The 21,476-nt window shown below is 35.9% G+C and overlaps 2 protein-coding genes across 2 annotated transcripts in view; both read left to right on the forward strand.

Moving 5' to 3' along the window:
- Positions 1-19,652, forward strand: part of pkib (protein kinase (cAMP-dependent, catalytic) inhibitor beta) — a 37,907-nt gene extending 18,255 nt beyond the window's left edge. The window contains exons 2-3 of the mRNA XM_048207411.1: positions 14,591-14,759; positions 18,596-19,652. Of these exons, the coding sequence (XP_048063368.1) occupies positions 14,615-14,759; positions 18,596-18,681 (231 nt within the window). The 5' untranslated portion in view covers positions 14,591-14,614 and the 3' untranslated portion in view covers positions 18,682-19,652. The remainder of the gene's footprint in view (positions 1-14,590; positions 14,760-18,595) is intronic.
- Positions 19,653-20,109: 457 nt separating this feature from the next.
- Positions 20,110-21,447, forward strand: fabp7b (fatty acid binding protein 7, brain, b). Its single transcript, XM_048207410.1, has 4 exons — positions 20,110-20,270; positions 20,649-20,821; positions 20,970-21,071; positions 21,200-21,447. The coding sequence occupies exons 1-4, from the start codon at positions 20,198-20,200 to the stop codon at positions 21,248-21,250; spliced, it is 399 nt and encodes a 132-aa protein (XP_048063367.1). The 5' UTR covers positions 20,110-20,197; the 3' UTR covers positions 21,251-21,447.
- Positions 21,448-21,476: the final 29 nt, after the last annotated feature.

Below are 21,476 nucleotides of genomic sequence, written 5' to 3' on the forward strand. Positions count from 1 at the left end.
CAGTAAGTTGCCATTTTTGCGCCGGCATATAATAAAATATCCCACATTTCTTCCACAATACCATGGTGCAATTAGTGTTACTACAGTAAATACATGCTAAGTGATGGTGATTCGTAGATCGAAAAGCCTTCTAACTGGATCGTTCATGGCACAATGTTTCTCGTGTTCTCGTCATTCAAACACTATTCACTGGATCTCACAGCGCTGTTTAGTGATCACGTGATCAAGATAGATCAGCAAGTAAACGCATCTGCTCTAGTAAGCTCGCGCTGCGTTACCGTTTGAGCCATGCCAACTAATTAGTCCGTGTGGCACGGCTCAAATGAGTAGCACTGTTTCGTTCCGCTTTTGGCACCTGAACAATATTGAACATTTATCTGACTTTTGTTAGCATTTTATCGAGGATAATTATATTGTGATAATTATTGTTATTGTTTTGTCGCCCAGCCCTACTTATAGTGGAGAAAATGTTTGTTGTTAAAGGCTGTATGTCCAAACAAACTCTACTGTATTTTGTCAGAGCTGTGACACAGTGAACTGTGCACATGCTCAAGACATGCAAGAGCTGTTGCCTCATGGGACACAGGTTCAAGTCAGGTTATGTCCTGATTTCATTCTCTCTCTCACACCTCTACTTTCGTGTCTCCAGTTTACTATTTAATATAATAAGTAAATAATTTGTGCACAGTGCAAATTTTGTTTACTTTTGTAAATTGAAACAATTTGTTGAGTGCTGAATTGTCACTTAATGCCAAAAGTCATACTCAAATATATATTTAGGGCTAGATTTAAGATTTATGTATTTTAATTGCATAAATTTCCATCCATGTGGATTACACAGTTTAAACATAAACTAATAAACTCAATGTGATGCATATTTGTCAATCAGCCATTTTAACTAATTTCACAGCTAGCCATATTTTAACCATGTCCATACTTTTTAACTGAATAAAACTTTTATGCCGATTTTAAGCCATTTGAATAAATACAAAGTTCTGGCATGAAACTCTAGATGGCGCAGACTAATAGGTCCTTTAACACAAGCTGCTAATTATCACATCATTATCTATAGGTCACAGATGATTGGTTCCTGCTGTATTAGTAGCCAATGAGCTTGCGTGCTTAATCCTTTAAATACATGAGTTAGCATTGCTTAGTAGTGCAGCGTGCTTTAGAAACCCACCACCTTCCCCAGCTCCACCTGTATAGATCTGCTACGGTTATTCATGTACGCTATATTGTACAGCAGCATGTCTTACTTGCTCACAGCAGCGGGTCGTGTATGTATTGGCAGTAGCAAGTCCCGTACTTGCTCTGCAGCAGCAGCAGCAATAATAAACAGCAGCAGCGTAGCAGATCTATTCCGCCAAGACCAAATATATCTACATTGTCATATCCATTACAATACCAAACACTCCGAGAGTTGTCATGACAGAAATGCAATTTAAAAAATACGATTTAATGATTTAACAAAGAAACTGTTCTCTTACCTGCTTCATACATACATGTTACGTTTCATGTATGACTGACATACAGGTGCTGGTCATATAATTAGAATATCGTGAAATTTTTTTTATTGTAAATTATTTTAAAAAATTAAACTTTCATTAATACTAGATTCCCTACATGTAAAGTAAAACATTTCAAAAAAATTTTTTTTTTAAATTTGTTGATTAGAGCGTACAGCTAATGAAAGTCCAAAATCCAGTATCTCAAAATATTAGAATATTTACATTTGAGTTTCATTAAATGACCATCCCTACAGTATAAATTCCGGGTATCTCTTGTTCTTTGAAACCACACTAATGGGGAAGACTGCTGACTTGGCAATGGTCCAGGAGACAATCATTGACAGCCTCCACAAAGAGAGTAAGTCACAGATGGTCATTACTGAATGTGGTGGCTGTTTACAGAGTGATGTATCAAAGCATATTAAATGCAACGTTGACTAGAAGGAAGAAATTGGGTAGGCAAAGGTGCACAAGCAACAGGGATGACCACAAGCTTGAGAATACTGTCAAGTAAAGCCGATTCAGACACTTGGGAGAGCTTCACAATGAGTCAAATGAAGCCGGAGTCAGCGCATCAAGAGTCACCACACTCAGACATCTTCAGGAAAAGGACTACCAAGCCACTTCTGAAACAGAAACAACGTCAGAAGCATCTTACCTGGGCTAAGGAGAAAAAGAACTGGACAGTGAACAGTGGTCGAAAGTCCTCTTTTCAGATAAAAGTAAATTTTGCATTTCATGTTGAAATCATGGTCCCAGAGTCTGAAGGAAGACTGGAGAGGCACAGAATCCAAGCTGCTTGAAGTCTTGTGGGAAGTTTCTGAAGTTAGTAATGATTTGGGGGGCCGTGACGTCTGCTGGTGTTGGTCCATTGTGTTTTATCAAGTGCAAAGTTAATGCAGCCATCTTCCAGGAGATTTTGGAGCACTTTATGCTTCCATCTGCTGACAAGCTTTATGGAGATGCTGATTTCCTTTTCCAGCAGGACTTTAGCACCTGCCCACAGTGCAAAAACCACTTCCAAGTGGTTTGCTGACCATGATTTATTGGCCAGCCAACATGCCTGATCCCTGAATCTATGGGATATTTTCAAGAGAAAGATGAGAAACAGTCAGATGATCTGAAGGCTCAATAGTGCCTCAGCAGTGCCACAGGCTGATCACTTCCATGCCACACTTCACTGATGCTGTAATTTGTGCTAGGAGCAAGTCATTTGCTGTAATATGTGCTGCCGACCAAGTATTGAGTGTACAAATGAACATACTTTAAAGAACTTGAACTTTTCTGTTTTGAAAATCCATTTTTTGATTGATCTTAGGAAATATTCTAATATTTTGAGATACTAGATTTTGGACTTTCATGAGCTGTACGCTCTAATCATCAAAATTAAAAAAAAAAAAAAAACTTTTGAAATGTTTTACTTTACATGTAGGGAATCTAGAATATATGAAAGTTTCATTTTTAAAAATAATTTACAATAAAAAAATGAACTTTTTCACGATATTCTAATTATATGACCAGCACCTGTATATACATCACATTAAGTTTATTAGTTTGTTCGTGTTAAAACTGTAATACAAATGGATGGACATTTTATTTGCAATTCAAATAAACCTTAAATTAGGGCTAAATATTTAACCACATGTTCAGGTTTTTTTTTTAATACATTACATTTTACCATAGATTGTTCCATCTTTATGACTTTATGAGTGAGTCATCTGTGTTCCTCATGCAAATGTCAACAGTCCTCCCAGCCCCAGCAAGTCAACACCTTTACGCTGTAGCGTTAGCTTCAGGTCATTGCTCTCGATAAATTACTAGCTGTCCTGCCATCGCTTGACCTTACAAAATCCCAGAAAGGAGAAATGCACTAAAATAAACACCTCTGCACATATGCAGAACCATCAAATCAGACAAGCTGCTTTCTCGCCGGCTTATCGCACTAGCCCATGCTGTTGTAGGTCATATGCCACATTGTTCTCACTCTTATTGATTGGCAGTTAGTGTGCTATTATCATTAGCCAGGCTGAACAGATGAGTGAGTAAATAGGCAAGACCTTTAAATGCTAGGTGTTGGGAGACGTCTCTCCTCCTCAAACTGTTCCTCTGACTCAGTTTCTGTTGTGTTCAGACCTCAATAGCAATGGTTTTGTTACATAACCATGTGCGAACAAGCTATTTATTTTCCACTGCCATCATCACGACAATGTCACTGAGAGCTACTCTTGTTTCTCTTCAAGTCATGCTCTACAAGGTTGTGTGTTGTCTTGTTGCAGACCGTCAAGGCCGTGAAAAAGCGTGTGGAAGATGAGATCAGGCCCTTGTCCTTGATCCTCAGAGCGGAGATTATTTGGAAAAATCCAGCTCTATTTTTCCTCCTCTTATATTGTTCACCTGGACAAAGGCCCAGACCAGATACCCCTTGGGTATTCTGTCTCATTTTAATTATTATTTATATTCGTAATTGGCCTTTATTCCAGAGACCCTCTAAATGTGAACTAAATGCACTTTTGATAAGCAATCATACTATTGAGTTGTGCTTCATTAGACAAAGCAAGATGTTGAATACTTATTTGCCATTGAGTGCTCTTGATTTAAATGCTATGATCTACTCATACTTGAATAAAGTAGTTGCATACAGTCTGAGTAGGTACTTGAATTTGAAGTTACTTCACGACCGTTAAAAAAGTATGTTCTATATAGTATGAATATGGGTAGTATGAATCAAATTCGGACTGTTGTTACTGTAACGTGACCTAGCAGCGTCAGTTGCGTCATTTCACTGCCATCCATAAATCCTCTCCTGTGGCCTCATAGGATAGTAAAGTCGAATGCGCACTTCAGAATCTCAGCTGCAGTAGGTCATCTGGGGACTTTTAGCCTACTGTTTTTCGAATACTATGTATTTGGACATACTACTCTGTTGCCATAATGTTTTTCACATACTATAAATCGGGAAGTATTACTCACCGTCATGTCGTTCCAAACCTGTAAGACTTTCGTTCATCTTCAGAACACAAATGAAGATCTTTTTAACGAAATCTGAGAGCTTTCTGTCCCTCCATAGACAGCTACGCAACTGACACTTTGACGCTTCAAAAACTTCATAAAGAGATCATAAAACTAACCCATATGAATTGACTGGTTTAGTCTTCATTTGTGTTCTGTAGATGAACGAAAGTCTTGGGGTTTGGAATGACATGAGGGTGAGCGATTAATGACCGAATTTTCATTTTTGGGTGAACTAAAGGATTTGGTTAAAGGATTCCTTCGCACTAAAATTATTTCTTTTTCTGAACATAAATTCATGCAATTAATGATAGTGAACTGAAGCTTTCATTTATTGCTTGTGAGTCAGTGAGTTGAACTCAGGAAGCAGATGAGTTTGATTTGTGAACAAATCATTTAGACTGGTTTTGTGAACTAGATCAAGTTATTCATTGAAATGATTCAGAAAAGATTCATTCATGAACCCAATGTCGCTAAACGGGTTTTATAGATTATATAGATTTATAGTGAATAATCTCTTAAATATTAGACACAAAGCTATTGTATGATTTTGGAAGACTTTTTGAAGACAACTTTTATGATACTTATGAAGCTTTTTTGTGATTTTGAAGCTTTGCGGCCTGGATTATCTTTACAAATTCACCTGTCTTTCAAAAGACAGAAAGTAATTTGAGTTACATGGGGGTGTTTATTTTATGAGTGAACTATTCCTATAAAAAAGCAAATCATCACCACAACATTTTTTTTTCCCTTATTATGTGTAATCCTTCGTGTTCATGCTTGTGAAAGCATCCCACCTTAGCCATGCTTAAAATCGGCCATATAATACAAGGAGACTTAAATTGACTGTTTAACATTTTCACTTTTTATTTCAGTCACGTTTTTTTCCATTTCCTTCATGCTCTTTGCAGTGTTGTCCATGAGAGGGAATGTCATTATATTTTTTTGAACTGGAGTGCAGATTAAACATCTAAAGCAGAAAATTAGCTGTAAGTGTGCCGAAAGGAAAGTGGCAAACGCCTCATCCTATCTGTTAGTGCTATTTTAAAGCTTGTTACTGGGCTGTACATGGATTAAGACCGGATTATCCTTGTTTGTTCTGACATTTAAAGTAATGTCTGTTTATTTTTAGCACATTTTTGTGCATGAACTTCACATCTGGGGTACATTCTGAATCACCTTTTGCATAGTGCTGTATTTTTATTTATATATATATATATATATATATATATATATATATATATATATAAATAGAGAGAGAGAGAAGAGAGAGTTTTTACCACTCGTTGCAGTACATGACTAAACAGACAGATTGTTTTGGACTTTTTGACCAGACACAGACGTCTCTGTGGGCCCATTCTGTGACTGGTAAACATGGTAAATGCCTATTGAGACACTGGCACAGGTGTGTGCAGTAGCAGCTGCTCTGCTTTTGGTGCAAATCTCTGTTGAGGGGTTCACAAGAGGGCTTGACCTTGCAGAGCAAGCTGCTGCCCTTGTTGCTCAGTTCTGGTGCTGGTTGCTAAGTCTTCTGGCTCAGGTGGCAGAGCTCTTCTCGGCCGAGAGAATTGTCCTGAAGCAGAGCCACTTTTTGCTAATTGTGAGATACTTGTTTTTTTGCCTTTTTATTGGGTGCAGAAGAGTCAGGATAGAGGTTTAATTAAAGAACTGATTTATTTAGGATATTTAGCTCACTCAAATGCAATATATATATATATATATATATATATATATATATATATATATATATATATATATATATGAAAATATATGAAATGACTAACTGACTGAACAAGTGATTTTGCTGAGCAACAATTCACAGTAACTTCTAAACAGTATTTAAATGGATAGTTCACCCAAAAATGAAAATCTGTCATCATTTACTTACCCTCAAGTTGTTCTAAACCTGTATTAATTTCTATCTTGTGCTGAACACAAAAGAAGATACAGTGCCCTCCACAATTATTGGCACCCTTAGTAAATATGAGCAAAGGTGGCTGTGAAAATAAATCTGCATTGTTTATCCTTTTGATCTTTAATTCAAAAAAATTCACAAAATTATAACCTATCATCGAATGAAACAATTGAAAATGGGGGTGGTTTAGGCTCACATTATGAAATAAATGTTTTTCTCCAATACATCTTGGCCACAATTATTGGCACCCCTAGAAATTCTTATGAGTAAAATATCTCTGAAGTATATTCCCATTCATATTTACATTTTTTAGCACACCAGGGTGACTAGGAGCATGAAATTGTCCAGCCATGACTTCCTGTTCCACAGGAGTATAAACATGAGGAAACACAAAGGCCAAATCCCCTTAATCATTCATCACAATGAGAAAAACCAAAGAATATAGTTCTGATGTGCAGCAAAAAATTGTTGAGCTTCACAAAATAGAAAGTGGCTGTAAGAAAATAGCTAAAGTATTGAAAATCCCCATTTACACCATCAGGACAATAATTGAGAAGTTCCAATCAACTAAAGATGTTACAAATCTGCCTGGAAGAGGACGTGTGTCTAAATCATCCTAATGCGTGGCGAGGAGGAGAGTTTGAGTGGCCAAAGACTCTCCAAGGATCACAGCTGGAGAATTGCAGAAATTAGTTGAGTCTCTGGGTCAGAAAGCCTAAAAAAAATACCAAACAGCACCTAAAGTACATCACCAAAAGTTGTTTGGGAGGGTTTCAAGAAAAACTCTCTGCTCTCATCCAGAAACAATCTCCAGCATATTCAGTTGTCAGAAAAGACTGGAACTTCAAACAGGACCGGCTTCTGTGGTCAGATAAAACTAAAAAAAGAGCTTTTTAGCAGCAAACCCACCAGATGGGTTTGGTGCACACAGGGATAAAATGTACCCCATGCCCACGGTTAAATATACTGCTGGATCTTTAATGTTGTGGGCCTATTTTGTTGCTGGAGGTCCTGGACATCTTGTTCAGATACATGGCATCATGGATTCTATCAAATACTAACAGATAAAAAATCAAAACCTGACCACTTCTGCTACAAATCCTATAATGGGCCGCGGTTGGATCTTCCATCAGGACAAACATCAAAACCAACACAAAATGTGTCACTGAGCACAAAATGAAGCTTCTGCCATGGCCATCCCAGTCCCCTGACCTGAACCCTAAAGAAAATGAGTGGAGTGAACTGAAGAGAAGAAGCACCAACATGGAGCAGGAATCTGAAGGATCTGGAGAGATTCTGCATGAAGGAATGGTCTCTTATCTCTTGTCGGGTGTTCTCCAAACTCATCAGGCATTATAGAAGACGACTCAGAGCTGTTATCTCAGGAAAAGGAGGTTGCAAGAAGTTTTGAATAAAAGAGTGCCAATAATTGGCCAACGTGTTTTGGAGAAAAACATTTATTTCATAATGTTTTTCATATTCCCCACTTTCAATTCTTTTCCTTCAATAAAAGGTTAAAATTTTGTGAATTTTTTGAATGAAAGATCAAAAGGATAAACAATGCAGATTTATTTATTATTATTTTCACAGCCGCCTTTGCTTATAATTACTAAGGGTGCCAATATGTAGAGGGCATTGTATTTTGAAGAATGTGGGTAACCAAACTGTTTCTGGTTTCCTTTGACATCCATTGTATATTTTTTTCTTCTTCACACTATGGAAGTCACTGGGGACCAGCAACTATTTGGTTACCAACATTCTTTAAAATATATTTATGTTCAAGAGAAGAATGAACAATGGCAGAATTTTTATTTTTGGGTGAACTATCCCTTTAATAATTCAGTTTAATCATTATGCTATTATTTCATCTCAGATTTGTATTGTTTATCATTTTTATTGCTATTAATGTTGATAAATCCTTTAAAAACATGTTTCATATGTTAGCAAATGTTACATTTTTACATATATTTTTGCATGGTTTGCAGACTGTTCTATTTTCATAATTTTGAGGACTTAAATTATATTGTTAGATTTTTACATATATTTTTGCATGGTTTGCAGACTGTTCTATTTTCGTAATATTGAGGACTTAAATTATATTGTTAGATTTTTACATATATTTTTGCATGGTTTGCAGACTGTTCTATTTTCGTAATTTTGAGGACTTAAATTATATTGTTAGATTTTTACATATATTTTTGCATGGTTTGCAGACTGTTCTATTTTCATCATTTTGAGGATTTAAATTATATTAAATTAAATTATATTAAATTATATTGAAATTATACTGAAATGACATGAAAAAATATTTACTCAATTTAAAGGATATATTTGTTGAAACTGAAACAGCAGCTGGCATCATTTGTCAGGAACCAGATCAATTATCATTGCTGTGGCCTGTTGATGAGGGGTGTCGTTTTCAGCCTGAGGATCACTGATAGTGCCTCATCACTGAGCATCGGTGGCACAGAGCTTACTTACACATGAGGAGCCTTTGTATAGTGTCATTGTAAAGGCCCGGGTATACTTAATGTTCTGCATTCCGCTCTGTCTTGCGCACAGCCTTGAACCTTTCAGACTAAACTGCTTAGGCTGTGTGCATGGAAAGACACATTCAAAGTCTAGTGGACTTTGTTTTTAAGTGCACAAGTCACTCGCACATGCGCTGTTGAATGCGCACCATCCTCACGGGTGTCGAGGACCCTCCAGATGATGATAATTACGTTACATGGACAGTGCACGGACCGTTGTGGAATGCGGACATAATATACTTTGGGCTTAAGTATGCATTCATTTTAGTGACTTCTGAGCCTGGGATTGAGTGAGGCAGAGCAGAGTTAAGTGGCACAGGTGATAACAAGGTGAGGCCATAAATAGCTATGGAAAAGCAGTCTGAAAAAGTACAGCACACCAGTGGTGTTTGATTAATTTCTTAATTCAGCTGCTGAGCATTTGCCCCTCCTCATGAGCACCCAGTGTACTAATGATGGGACACCATCTGTTAAGTCAGTTAAGTCTTAGTGGAACAGAAACCAAAAATGTAAATTCAGGTTGTTGGAGGGGAGGCATGGCATTAAAAACAACATTAAGTAAGATACGTTTATTTTTCTTATCATAATTTGTACATACCATATCTATTCACATTTTATATAGTTTTAGTAGTTGTAGTAGTATTTTAAGTAGTTTTTTTTTTTTTTTTTTATTTAAGGATAAACTTCACTATATTTTGTTAGATAACAAGACATTTGCTAGTTGAATAAGACAAGAGGGCTTGGTGACATCAGCCAACCACCCTTCGTGATAACATTTATTTTTGTCCTTTTTTTCCAGTAAAAAAATATCTGAACATCCTTAAAAACAACATTAACTGAGATAAGTTTATTTTTCTTAACACAATTTGTATATAGTTATATAGACATACTTTTTTATATAGTTTTATAGATTTTAGGTAGTTTTTCTTGTATTAAGGATAAACCTCACCATATTTTTAGATAACAAAAATTATGCTAATAGAATAAGAAAAATAAACAAACTAAAGATATATTATCTGAAAATGTTAGTCTTCATGAAATCATATGCAGTTTTGCTTCTCAAGTAAATCTTGTTTTAAGGATGTTCGTACTAGATAAGATAAAAAAAAAAAAACTGATTTAAAAAGAGGATTTTTTTAGACCAGGACATTTTTTAAATGAAAGTATAGGGTTAAGGCCCGTTTACACCAAGAGATATAACTATAAAGATAACAATAATTATGTCCACACCAGCGCACAATATCTTTTATTCTAATCGTGCACTGCAGTTTTTTCGTCTGCCGCTTTAATTTTTAGAACTGTATATTTATCGTTATATGTTGTAGTTTTCCTTTGTGTGAATGGGACTTAAATCTGAATTTCATGTCAATTTTAATCGATTTCTTTTTAATTTATCACTAATTTTATATTTATTTTGTTGTGCTGTTCAGTAACATTGAGCTGATGCAGTAGCAGCAGATGTCTCTGATGATTTGGTGTCCCACATATCTCTCTGCATCAAGATTTGACCAAACAATTTGCACTAAAGCCATGCAAGTCTGTCACATTTCCAAGGAACACTTTCTTCATTATTAGGCCTCCAGCAAAGGCTTTTACCACTACTGACCTAGAAGCAGAAACATTAGTTTACCATTTCAAAAGTCATTTTCATTTCAGTCTTACTTTTGTGAGATTTTACTAACAAAAAACACAAGAGTTAGTCTCTGTTTAAGGAGCTGCGTTCAGGTTTAAAGGGAAAGAGAGTAGAATAAGAAGTTTGTATATAGTTTTGCAGAATTTATTCTTGCTAATCCTCCTGGATCTTCACATTCAGAGACAGAACAGATGAAAAAATGAAGAAGCTGAAAAGATACAGTTTGACTGATGTCACATTTATTTCTCATGGCAGCATGCAGAGATGCACGTATTTATTTTTGAGAGGGCACCAGTGCAGTCCTGGCACACATGGTGCCCTTGGCAAGACAAGACATGACTAAAGGAGAAAACAGTTTTAACGTCATATTAGTTCTATGCAGAAGTGTGAGATGTGTTGGTCTAGAGGTTTCATTAATGTGAAAGATGCCCCAGGTTCCAATCCTGGACAATAAATATCTATTAATAAATCAAGCAAGATTGCAGTAGAACATGATTGTGAGTGATCCATGCAAGAGCATCTTTGACATTTTGAAAATCCATGCTGTTGCCCACAGGAAAAGGTGACGACACTCAATTCAGCTGACCAAATTTAGACATGAATGTGTGATTTCTGCCACACAGGTTTTTTTTTAATTTTTTTTACCTAAAATAATTGTGGAACTTAATTCAGTGTTGTTATTGTTAACTAAAACTATTACAAATTATAATAATATTTAAAAAGTAATACAATAAAGCTGAAAAACTAAACTAAAATGAATTGCCTTGAATGACTAAAACGAATAAAACTAAAATAAAAATGAATTTAAGCTAAATAAAATATTTACAAATATAAAACTAATAAAAATGACAAAAAGAAAATTAAAGAATATTAAAATTAAAAATATTAATAAATATAATAATAATTAAGAACTGTATATTTATGCAAAAATAACAATGATTAATTTGTTTTAAAAATGCAATTTTTTAAAGGTAGAAAGAAAAGCCATGAAAGTCCATCACTAATTTTATAAAATATCTTTGCATCTGTGCAGTAAAACAAAATGCATTTTTGGCCTCCTAAATGTGAAATCTCAGTTTACATGGATGCAATGCATGCCCTCTGCTGGTCAGATTGAAAATGTAAAGAAAATCCAGCTAAATAGCTCTCATTAGCAAAAGTGATGTTTTGATTCTATTATATTTAGCACCAGCGAAGCAGGGATGGTAATCGATTGGAATTTTTTATGATTAAGCTGCAGTGGCGCCATCTAATTTGTAATAATTGTTTCAACTGGACAGGATATCGATTTTTCTAGGAAGAGAAGAACACTGCCAGTTTTGGAGAAATTATTTTTTAATTTATAAAGCAGAATCACAGAATCAAGATAATGGCGCAGTATTAGACTGCAGAGAAACTGCCCCAGATATTATCACTGTTATTTTAATCTTATAGCTTATCTGAAAAGCAAAGCCATCAGTTTTTTTTAGGATGACAATGAAAGGTCATTTGGTTGGGCTGACGGTGCAATTTATCAGTCAATCTGTTCCCACATTTCTAGTAGTGAATTTTCCCCGCAGGCTACATGTACAGTCAGGTCTAATTTAAAGATGCTCAGACTAGACAATCACTTAACTCACTTAAGACCAATGAAGTGTGTCTGCAGATTGAAGCCATTGCCAATGCCAAACGGTTTGGAAACTCTGTCTTGTGCTGCCAGGACAATGAATGTTATTTGCAATCCTCCTTGACATCCCATATCCCAGGAGGGATTCTGGCCAAATTCCTCAAAGCCACTCCATCTTGCATAGTGTGGTCGACTGAATGAGGCATAAAGAAAGGTAAATGTGAAACACAATGCCCCAATAGGGCTTTTAGTGACAATGCAATGAGAAAATTATGAGGGATGTTGTCATGCGGCTCAAGGTACTGTAGACAGTGTGGGGAGATAAGGAGTAGTCAGCGTCTCAGTTCAGTCACTCCCTGGAGAGCAGAACAGTCTCATTAGAGATGCAGTGGAGAACAAGCTCCACTTATTTTGACGCTGCTGCTCCTTTTGTACTCTTGACTGATCAGTGATGAAAGAGAACTGGTATCATCAGATTCTCTTAGGACTATTGTCATTACCCAAAATTATGCTTATTCACACCTACATGCCTTACTATTGCTATATGGATATGAATTTGTTTATATGAATATTAATTTGTGTTGTTTGGTTCAGGATTTTTCAAAGCTTAAAGGGTTAGTTCACCCAAAAATGAGGGTTAGGGTTAGGGTGCTAATAAAATGATTGTGCCAGAAGAATAGCGTGAGAACTTAAAGGGTTAGTTCACCCAAAAATGAAAATTCTGTCATTTATTACTTACCCTCATGCCGTTCCACACCCGTAAAACCTTCGTTAATCTTCGGAACACAAATTAAGATATTTTAGTTGAAATCCGATAGCTCCGTGAGGCCTCCATAGGGAGCAATGGACACTTCGTCTCTCAAGATCCATAAAGGTACTAAAAACATTTAAATCGGTTCATGCGAGTACAGATGTTCAATATTAATATTATAAAGCGACGAGAATATTTTTGGAGCGCCAAAAAACAAATTAACGACTTATTTAGTGATGGCCGATTTCAAAACACTGCTTCATGACGCATCAGAGCATAAATGAATCGGTGTGTCGATTAATGATTCAGATCGCGTGTCAAACCGCCAACGGCTCAAATCATGTGACTTTGGCGCTCCGAACAGCAGATTCAACCACCCCGAGTACCTTAGCAACCGCATAGCAACACCTTAGCAACCACCCCGAATACCTTAGCAACCACCCAGAACACCTTAGCAACACTATAGCAACCACTCTGAGTACCCTAGCAACCGCATAGGAACACCCTAGCAACCACCCCAAGTACCCTAGCAACCGCATAGCAACACCTTAGCAACCACCCGAGTACCTTAGCAACCGCATAGCAACACCTTAGCAACCACCTCGAATACCTTAGCAACCACATAGCAACAACCTAGCAACCACCCAGAACACCTTAGCAACACCATAGCAACCACCCTGAGTACCCTAGCAACCTCATAGCAACACCCTAGCAACCACCCCGAGTACCCTGACTCTATCTATCTATCTATCTATCTATCTATCTATCTATCTATCTATCTATCTATCTATCTATCACTATAACTAAATATATCTAATAAAACTTAAACTTTCAAACTTCAAACATTTAAAACTATTTCAAACTTTCTGGACCGGCTTTTTCAAGCCAACTTAAAGTTTGTCTTCAAACATTTTTATCTAGTTATATCTGCTGTCTCTGCATCATCTCGTGAGCTTTTAGTAGGCCTATGTTTTATGCATACGCAGTATAAGGTGATTTAAAGTGCCCCTATTATGGTATTTGAAAGGTTCCTAATTTTGTTTTGGAGGTTTCCGACAACAGGTTTACATGCATCCAAGGTCAAAAAGCACTCCAAGGTCCAAGGTCCAAGGTCATTTTTATTTTCTCATAATATACATTGCATAACACCACATTGTTCAATGATTGTCAAACGACTTGATGGATGAATCAGTCTCTCTAAATCCCTCCTTTCCGCAAGAGTGCTCTGCTCTGATTGGCCAGACGGCCCAGTCTGTTGTGATTGGTCTACCGCTTACAGCGCAAGTCGGAAACAAACGCCCATTACCATAACTGATTCAGCCCCGTATGCTTCCTAAAGCTCAGCGATTGTACACTACACACTGTAAAGACAGTAACGATGGCGTCAATTTTACCATATCAAGCCGACTCTTTTCAGACGTTTCAGTTTGGATGAGCAACTTTTGGAAAACGCTTGTGTGGATGAGGAGCGTTATCAAATGTCTCCGGATTAATATAGACATAGCCTTAGGTGAGACTAGACACTTTCACAAAAACCATGTAACTCTCTCATGAACGCTTATACGGCTGTTGCAGGAAGCTTATGATTATGGTTTATAAAGTTTTAAATATGGATATTTTTTCATTTGTTTCAGATGATGCTATGAAGACCACCAGAGATGACTGATGTGGAACCTGTTGTCACTGACTTTGCAGCCACGGGCAGGACTGGCCGGCGGAATGCATTGCCAGATATTCTAGGTTCCACGGCTGGTCCTGGAGCTGCCGACCTACCTGATAAACTAGCCGAGCTTTCAGTAGGAGGTACTGTATGTTGTCCTGCAATGTTTTTTCTGTTCAACTGAGTTTGTTATTGTAACCATGTTCAGGGAAGAAGGAGGTGGCAAACGATGAACGTACAGTTTAATCACATAATAAACAAACACAACAAAATGAAATTAAGCGACAGCCCCTCATGGACAACTGCAACATATAGACATAAACCAGCAACAACAACATAAATGTCCCAGGCCTGGTCCTCTCTTGTCTTCCGCTGTCGTCACTCCTTTTATCCTTCCGGAGCTCCTCCGTGGGACTCGAGACTGGTGTGTCACGCAGGTGTCCTCATTAACATTCGCTCGCTCGGCTTCCACGACTCTGCTTCCCTTCTTCACGCCACAGTTATATGTCCATTATGCTGCATTCACGTTGTTTTTAGAGAATAATTATTAAATATTTTAAGTATTAATATTTTAAATATATAGTTTGGGGTCCGTAAGATTATTTTAAAGAAATAAATACTTTTATTCAGCAAGGATGCATTAAATTGCTCAACAGTGTAATTAAATAGTAATTAAAGTTTGCCACTTATGCAAGGAGGTTAAGAATTAACAGGGCTGGAAACTAAGTTAACTGGGCTAATTTAATCTGATATATAAAATAGGCCATGATGTTGGCAGAGTCTAGCTAAGTCCCTGTGATTGACAAAATCACCTCTCTTTAAAAGGTGCTTTTCTACAGAGAAAGAAGCACTCTCTCATCACAAATACACTTAAGTGCTTTTGAGCGATGGAGCTGTCATCACAGGGCTGGCTGAATGCCACCAGATGCTGTCAGAAAATCATTCCTTAGTCTTGGTTTCTGTGGTTGCTGGTGAAAACCTGTGATTTTCCAAAAACTAAAAAAAACAAGAGTAATATCAACAATTTAATGCTGTAGGCAAAGACCTTGAGTCAAAGCACACATTTCTGATAAATATGAATTCAAAATGATGATTGAACCTGCATCAATAATTGCCTGCAGTCAAACACTTTTGATCTGCTCTGTGTTACCCATAAGCCTCTAAGGCATCACACATGATCCTTGCAAATGATGTTCCATGAGCGGTTTGTGATGACGGTGGAGATTCTCAGCAGAAGAGTGATGAATATACGGCCTATTCCACATCATACATTATTTATCCTGTTTTATATAATAAATAGAATACTGTTTCTGAGTCAGTGTCTTAAATGGATAGTTCACCCGAAATAGGAAATCCTGTCACTGTTTACTTACCCTCATGCTTTTCCCAACCTGTATGACTTTGTTTCTGTGCCATGATAGCAATGTGCTGTATCTGGGTCCTGTTTAATAATAAAGTAAACTACCTCTTCTGCCATCTAGTGGTGATTCTTTTGATTGTTCTACAAAATAGAATTGTCTTTTAGTACAAAGCCAAGTTCAAAGGGTGAGGTCTTCCTCTCATTCATTTGAATTAAAATTGGATGGTGATTAATACTGTCAAACTCCAAAAAAAGAACAAAAATCCTCATAAAAGTAGTTTATACCAGTAGTATATATTAAAATTGTATTACAAAATGCTAGGGGTTAAAAAAAAAATAGGAAAAAATAAATAAATACTGAAACTGACATAATGCTGCTCTTTCTAAAGACTGATCTGAAATTATGAGAATTATTTTATTATACAGTCAACATTTTATGTTTTTTTATGTCATTTTATGTCAATAATTGAAAATGAATGTTCTCCAGGTAATATTGTACACATTTATAATATATACAGTACAGTCCAAAAGTTTGGAACCACTAAGATTTTTAATGTTTTTAAAAGAAGTTTCGTCTGCTCACCAAGGCTACATTTATTTAATTAAAAATACAGTAAAAAACAGTAATATTGTGAAATATTATTACAATTTAAAATAACTGTGTACTATTTAAATATATTTGACAAAGTAATTTATTCCTGTGATGCAAAGCTGAATTTTCAGCATCATTACTCCAGTCTTCAGTGTCACATGATCCTTCAGAAATCATTCTAATATGCTGATTTGCTGCTCAATAAACATTTATGATTATTTTCAATGTCGAAAACAGTTGTGTACTTTTTTTTTCAGGATTCCTTGATGAATAGAAAGTTCAAAAGAACAGCATTTATCTGAAATACAAAGCTTCTGTAGCATTATACACTACCGTTCAAAAGTTTGGGGTCAGTAAGAATTTTTATTTTTATTTTTTTGAAAAGAAATTAAAGAAATGAATACTTTTATTCAGCAAGGATGCATTAAATCAATCAAAAGTGGCAGTAAAGACATTTATAATGTTACAAAAGATTAGATTTCAGATAAACACCGTTCTTTTGAACTTTCTATTCATCAAATAATCCTGAAAAAAAATATTGTACACAAATATTTTGTACAATTGTACACATTAAATGTTTCTTGAGCAGCAGATCAGCATATTAGAATGATTTCTGAAGGATCATGTGACACTGAAGACTGGAGTAATGATGCTGAAAATTCAGCTTTGCATCACAGGAATAAATTACTATAGAAAACAGTTATTTTAAATTGTAATAATATTTCACAATATTACTGTTTTTACTGTATTTTTAATTAAATAAATGTAGCCTTGGTGAGCAGACGAAACTTCTTTTAAAAACATTAAAAATCTTAGTGGTTCCAAACTTTTGGACTGTACTGTATATATATATATTAAAAGGGTCTTTAAACTTGACTTTGGCAAGGGGACTGGGGCATCAAAATACAACTTGTGCAGAATGTGCACTATATAAGGCTTCTAAAGCCAAATGGTAGCTTTGTGTGGGGAACAGACTGAAATTTCTCTTTTTTCTTCTCAACCGAAGCTCTGAAATCTCATTCACGCGTGTGTTAAAATTTAAAAATGGTGCTATTAGATCACAGGTCTGATGACACTAATGCCAAATGCCTTTGGTTCTGGCATGTCATGTGATCAGTTGACATAGAAGACATAGCCAGAAATGGGATTTGGAAGCTACAGTACAGGGAAGATTATCAGTGGAAAAACTACTTAAAGGGTTAGTTCACCCAAAAAGGGAAATCACCCCATGATAAAAGCCAACCAAGGTGTACATGACTATCTTCTTTCAGACGAACACAATTGGAGATATATTTAAAAATATCCTCGTTCTTCCTAGCTTTATAATGGTAGTGAATGGGGGGCCCAATTTTGTAGCCAAAAAAAGTGCATCCATCCATTGTAAAAGTACTCCACACGGCCCCAGGGGGTTAATAAAGGCCTTCTGAAGTCAAGCAATGTTTTTTTTTTTTTTTTTTTTAAAGTCCCAGTGAAATCAAAATTGACATTTTTTTTTTTTAATGGAATATTGCAGTATTTATCATAAATAATTTATCTGTGCACATTTTAATACATGTGCCCTCGTAATCTTTAATCAAAATTTCTTCTCCTCCGTCTTCCGTCGACATCTCTTCTATTCGATGACATATTTGCCGGCGCGAGGGTGGGACAACCTGTCACTCATATGACATCACAGCAATAGCAAACCACAGCCATCCAATGGACAAAATCAAGTACCACCCTACTTTTTTTTCACTACATCACAGTAGGAAAGAAAAGACCATGAGGTAATTTTATATGAGAAAAAGAGCAAAATTTACTAAATAAGTTCTATAAACTACTTTTATAATGTTTAAGTGTTTTTTCCCCCTTTTTTTCCAGCTTGACAGTATAAATCACCATCCACTTTCCTTGTATGAATTTCTTTTGAATTTGCTTAATGTGACACTGCTAATGTTGCTCCTTACGTTTGAATTATTGGATGAACATGTCTGCTTAAAAAACAAATTCGTCGCATTTAATAAAGATTATTTATGGCCTCTGCACAGATGATGGCGATCAGGGCGGAGAGAGTTCATCCTCGGCCGACCCACCTAAAGAAACCACAGGGGAGACAAAGACAGAGGGCTCATAACTCAACACCAACAGCGCAGTGAACTGACCTCACGAGAGACTCACACATGACCTGCCTCTACTCTTGGCCCATTGACCAAACAACTGTTACACTCTGTGCTATGCAACATCAAGACCACCTATAATTGGCATTCAGGCATGGGTCAGCAGGAAACGGCTCATTCCTATTAGAGGAACTCATCAGAAGTCATGTTTTTCAAATAGCTATGATTGTTCATTTCATATCTCGATGACTTTGACTTTTCTCCCAAAGACTCACTGTCATGATTTTCCTAATGACCGGCTGTTTTGTGTGTCTTATGAAAACAGATGTGACCTGCTTTCCCGTTTTAAAGAAACATCTTGTTAGTTTTAAGACTTTCCATAATGGCATTTTCTCTGAATGTTGACATGTAGTGGCAAAAATGTCTCTTTTTGCACAAAAAAGTAAATACATTCCATTTGGTGATGTAAGTAAAGTTTTTTTTATCTTACAATAATTGTCTGTCCTTGTACAACACCACATCTTCTGTGTTTTGTATTGTAAAGATATGCATTGTTAACATTCTAGCCAGAGGATAAGAAACAGTGCTGAATAACACGGAATATGATATTTTCTTCTTGTAAATACAGAATTGTACATTATATTTGCTAGTTTTGTTTTAAAGCCTTCCTTTGTGTGCTGTCAGTGTTGAGCTGGAATTGGATTGTTAGCTGTCTGATGTATCGCTGCAAACATGTAATTCGGACGTCATCTTAAGTGCTCGTCTCAGATATTTCTTTACTGTTGTCAATGGCAATGGAAAAAATATGATTGTGGAGGCGTGCTGTTCTTCCTCTCTTTCATCTTTTCGTCAAGCTTCTGTCGGATTTGCATTTTATTTCATTTTTTTACCTGCCCATAAATCTTGTGTTATTTTGTCTGTTGTAAGCTACATATAAAATGCCATTATGCTATGTTTCAAAATTACAATAAACCCCGTGCTTAGTTTTGGTAGTTTTCATTTTTTTGGAATCAGAGGTGGTGATTCATGTAACCAGCAGAGGACACCAAAGGTAACTTTAATAATGTGTAGACACAAAAAAATGTCACCATATCCCATTTGAAAAAACAAAAACAAAACATAATATCATTACAAAACAAAACAAGTTTAAAAACTAGCAGAAATATCTAACATATGTGCAATATGTACATTTTTGTCGCTGTTAACTGAACTAAAATCATTTGGTTTTGTCTACTAACTAGCATTGTAGATGTAAAATGTTGAGAATAAATATCAATACATCTAGAATATAGTGTATATGTATTTATATAGTTTATAAAAACTTTTACAAACGCAACAGTCAATCAAATGTTTGACTTTTGACTAACAGCCAATAGGAATGCTGACTCCTCCCACTCCTGTTTAATCATTTTCATGCAGTTGAAAAAAACTATTTAAGATCCTTTGCAAAGAGAAAATGCAGCTACATTTTCTACTGAGCATTAATATAAGGTTTAGTGTTTGCTTATTGTTCAGAAAAACTTAGTTTTGAAAATGGTAGATGCTTTCTGTGGCACATGGAAACTGGTCAACAGTGAGAACTTTGATGAGTATATGAAAGCTCTAGGTAAGTTTTATTATTATAAAATTTTATCAGTAATAATATAGTTTATTATTTCTGATCATCTGTATTTATTATGTTGGTAACACTTTATAATAAGGTCTCATTTGTTAACATTAGTTAATTAACTATATTTTTTACTGCATTTAGTAACCTTAATAAATTAATGTTAATGTTAGTTCACAATGCATTAATGTCAGCAGATACAATTTTAGATCTTAAAAATGTAAATGTTGAGATTAAGATTAATAAATGATGAAGTATTTTTCATTGTTAGTTCATGTAAACTAAAGTCATTTTAACAAATTTTTTACTTTTTGTAAAGTGTTACCATTATGGTTTGACATTAGTGAGCAGATTTTACTAAATGTGATTCTTTCTAAGGTGTTGGGTTTGCAGTAAGACAAGTTGGAAATGTGACTAAGCCGACCCTCGTCATCTTGAAAGAGGGGGATAAAGTGGTAATAAAAACACAGAGTACTTTCAAGAACACTGAAATCTCATTCAAACTGGGCGAGGAGTTTGATGAGACCACTGCAGATGACCGACACTGTAAAGTAGGTTTGAAATAAATTTTGTTTCATAACATGGTTTAATGGGAACTATTTCAAGTGGGAACAATGCATTCCCATTTCAGAGGAGATGTGTTCTGTCTGAAAGCTTTCTATCTGAGATGAAAAAACAGTAATGTGTTATTTTTACCAGTCCACGGTGGTAATGGATGGAGACCAGCTTGTTCATGTGCAGAAGTGGGATGGAAAAGAGACCACCCTTGTCCGGGAGATCAAGGACGGGAAGATGGTGATGGTAAGGCTATTTACTGTCTATTTAGTATATTCATACTTGGTCAACAAACTCAACTTGAGCTATATGTATATGATATTTGACATTAATAACTTGCATTATCTTGTTTGCTGATTTCAATTTTGTTTCAGAAACTCACCTTTGGGGACGTGGTGGCTGTTCGCACCTATGAAAAGGCATAAGTTTGGGGATTAATATCAGGATTTGTTCTTCTTCACTGGGCAGCAACTGATGTGATGTGCTTTGATGCCCTACTGAAAACACAACTTGCACTTCGTTCCTTCAAATCTATGAAAGAATGGACTACAAATATTTTTGATCATTTTTAAAAAATATGTTTCAGTCAGTATGAATCATTTAATAAATAACCAGTCAAAAATGATGACTTGTGTGTTCATTCATGAGATT

This window comes from Megalobrama amblycephala, linkage group LG11 (assembly GCF_018812025.1).
Source record: "Megalobrama amblycephala isolate DHTTF-2021 linkage group LG11, ASM1881202v1, whole genome shotgun sequence".
NCBI classification, from domain to species: Eukaryota; Metazoa; Chordata; class Actinopteri; order Cypriniformes; family Xenocyprididae; genus Megalobrama; species Megalobrama amblycephala.

Bases quoted from the DNA above. Each gene is read 5' to 3' on its own strand.
- fabp7b (XM_048207410.1), top strand. From the start codon at position 20,198: ATGGTAGATGCTTTCTGTGGCACATGGAAACTGGTCAACAGTGAGAAC. The intron at 20,822-20,969 runs GTAGGTTTGAAA...TATTTTTACCAG, and splicing joins CAGATGACCGACACTGTAAA to TCCACGGTGGTAATGGATGG. The intron at 21,072-21,199 runs GTAAGGCTATTT...ATTTTGTTTCAG, and splicing joins AGGACGGGAAGATGGTGATG to AAACTCACCTTTGGGGACGT.